Source organism: Mesitornis unicolor, unplaced genomic scaffold (genome assembly GCF_000695765.1).
Source record: "Mesitornis unicolor isolate BGI_N332 unplaced genomic scaffold, ASM69576v1 scaffold39996, whole genome shotgun sequence".
Lineage (NCBI taxonomy): Eukaryota > Metazoa > Chordata > Aves > Mesitornithiformes > Mesitornithidae > Mesitornis > Mesitornis unicolor.
This window is the reverse complement of record NW_010189618.1, coordinates 14108-17192: the sequence shown is the minus strand read 5'-3', so window position 1 is coordinate 17192 and position 3085 is coordinate 14108. Positions and strand designations below refer to the sequence as shown.

Here is a 3085-nt window from a genome sequence, read left to right as displayed (position 1 = left end):
ATTCCTGCTAACACAGTTTAGATAAAACCACACAATGTAACATTTCATAGCAGTAAGTTTGTTAATATCAACATTAGCTTGTTTTATCACTTCAGTCACTGTATCAGGCACCAAAAGGAACAGGACTGCTTGCCCATTGCAGGAATTTTCCCAGAAATCTAATTGACAGTGAGGACTACAAAACAAAAAGATTACATACATTGACACTACTCATAAGAAAATAGTCTTCTTTAATTCCTCCTCAACTTCACTTTTGTTGCTTGCCATATTTCTGGCAGTTAGTTCTAACCAATATATGGAACTAGTTTTACGTACTATCTTTCAGGAGTTCCCATAACACCTTGTATTGCCACAGCAGAACACTGCTGATTTTCCTACCCTAAGACTCGGAATACTACTACTGAAATTCTTCTTCCACTCTCCAGAGAGATGAAGAAATTTAGACTTCATTAATATCTTTACATTTCTGTCACTGGGGAGTTGTCATTTTTAGATTCTAATAACGTTGATTTAGTGGCAAGTGATAAAAGCACAGAACTGCTGTAATTCAGCACAACTTTATCACATAAGCACTTTGGAATCCTTATATATCATAGATAAGTGGCTTTTTTGGATGCAAAAGGCAATCATTGCAACATTGCTGCAGGGTACCTAAAGCAATCCACTAGTTTTATTTCAGTTTTTTAGATTTTAAATAAAAGGTTCTCCCTAGCAGCAAAGTATTTCTAAAAAGAAAGATTTATCAGTATACTGCAAATCTTACATTTGTAACTGCAAAAAAAAAAGTTCAGTATGTTTACACTGCTCCCTTTCACACACAAACATTTTACATCCTTTATTTACCACGGAACAACTCAACAACGCAACACTTTGCTTACCATGAATCCTTTGATAGTTCTGTAATAGGAATCCAGTAAGAGAGCTCCCAGAGAACAAACTTGGGAAGTCCTATCCCAGCCATCTGAGCAGTGCACCAATACACTCACGCTCTCGACCGCTACTGCCTGTGAAATACAGTTGTTTCTTAGTGAATGTTCTACTCTAGACAGAAGTCAGAATTTTGTAAGTAAAAACAAAAGCTACATTTATCCCAAACTCACAGCGTAGTCTGTTTTATTTAACAAAGCCAGAAAAAAGTTTATTATGCAGAAAGGATTTGATACTATCAAAGCTAGGAATTTCTTTCCATAAAAATACAGAAAATTCCTTATAAAGAAAAGAAATTTCTTGCACAAGGTAACAAGAAGATCCACAGTGGTCCCCAGTTCTCTTTCTGCCCCTTATAAAACTAAACTTATAAAAACCCCTTGCAACACATACTAAGAAAGAAGTAGACTACACATTAGAGACCAAACAGGTTAAAAAACCCCAAAACAACAAACACATGTATGAATATAAACTAAAGTATCTTCTTGTTATTTCACCCAGTAAAAACAGAGATCTCATTTTTTTCTTCACCCAGTCCCTCTCAGGTCAAGCCCTTGACCTCATAGGTGCCTGGCAAAGGCAGCTGTCCCTCCAAATTCTTCATAAAGAGTCTCATTTCCTTGCTGAATGAAGTCAGCATAGCTGGTTTGGCTTCTCTGCCATTAGTGCCGCAGCAGTTCTGTTTTCCAGGGCACACTAGTTTTCTCCATCCACCTCCAAACTGATCACACCTTTCATAAATACCCAAAAGAACCAGGGAGCATAAGAATCTCCTCATAAAGTAACCAAAGAGCATTAAAAAAAATCCCAAAACATTAGCTTCCATATTTAACATCTCCAAACAAAGAAACACGCGATACTTAAAATAGCATATCAGAGATATTGATGTACACTAATACCTCCAAAAAAATGTCAGCTGCAGAATTTTTACACATTACAAAATATTAAGTATAGTTTTGCCTGGTAGTAAGTCAACTTCCCATCAAATAGAACAGGAGCGTGCAAGTTACCTTGACCAGGAAGACAGCGGCATCCAACACAGCTTTAATGTGGCGCAGCCATCCAGAACTCTCCAAGCCAGAAAAAAAGTCATTGACAGACAAACCCTTCGTGCCGCTGACTGAAAGAAATCAAGAATTAGAAAACCTTAAGCAGTTGCAGCTACATATACCCTGCAATGGAGAAAGACAAGTAATTGTATATTTTTTCCAAATGCTCTATGTTGTAAGTTGACTAGAAATCTTTCAAGAAATCACCACTCAAATGGTTGAAAGGTACAGTACAAAATGTTCTCCATCCAACGTTGAACTCTGTAAAACTACAGTAACCAAGAATGACAAGAGTAAGATCTCCGTGTCTTTTTGACAAAATAACATTCAAAGTAAACACACTGGTTATGCCAAACAGGGAGCCTTACCAAGGAAGGTAACACAAATGCCAAAAACCTACCAGAAATACTTAAAAAATTACAACTACTAGTAGGAAGTAGCTGCATCCAGACAAAATAGACAGTTCAGAGTATTCAGACTGCCAGAGGATTGTCACCTTCTCTCCACTTTGCTTAGGAGAATAAAGCTAGTGCAGGTAATGAACTGAAAATCCTTGACATGCTATTTAGCCCCAGACTTGACATACTACAATTGACTGGCTTCTTCCACTCTTCCCTAGTGTACTTTGTTTCTGCAATAATGGTGATTGAGAGAGGGCAAGGAAGAACTCAAGGGAAAGGAAAGATGCCTTGCAGTACAACAGCAAGAGGCATGAAGGTAGACTGAAAGTTTCTCACCAATTCACAAATGAGACATATAACCTGGTTCTTGTATGACTTTGAGCAGCAACTCACACAGTTGCATTACTGTCCAGACATGACAAACTTCTGGCAGTAAGAAATATTTGCCAGCTGATAGAGCTTCAGCTATGCATGATTCTAAGAGAAGACACACAAGATATACCTGCCCTGCCACAGTAGAAGCCTACTTCCTACTAAGTTTAACAGTTGGACTTGATTACCTTAAAGTTCTTTTCCAAAAATGATTTTATGATTCTAAGCTAGTGGGCCCCAAACAAAAACAAAAAGGCTCTTTAGCCAAAAGCTCTCAGTGGGGATATTCATACAGCAGCTGCAAAATAATCTTTATACCTGACTACAGGAAGAAGT

At 37.7% G+C, this 3085-nt stretch overlaps 1 protein-coding gene across 1 annotated transcript in view; it reads right to left on the bottom strand.

Moving 5' to 3' along the window:
- The window catches only part of MTMR6 (myotubularin related protein 6), a gene marked incomplete at its 5' end in the record, with an annotated part of 18033 nt that overhangs the window by 4689 nt on the left and 10259 nt on the right, over positions 1-3085 (bottom strand). Inside the window, 2 exons of the mRNA XM_010186134.1 lie at positions 879-1004; positions 1938-2047. Of these exons, the coding sequence (XP_010184436.1) occupies positions 879-1004; positions 1938-2047 (236 nt within the window). The remainder of the gene's footprint in view (positions 1-878; positions 1005-1937; positions 2048-3085) is intronic.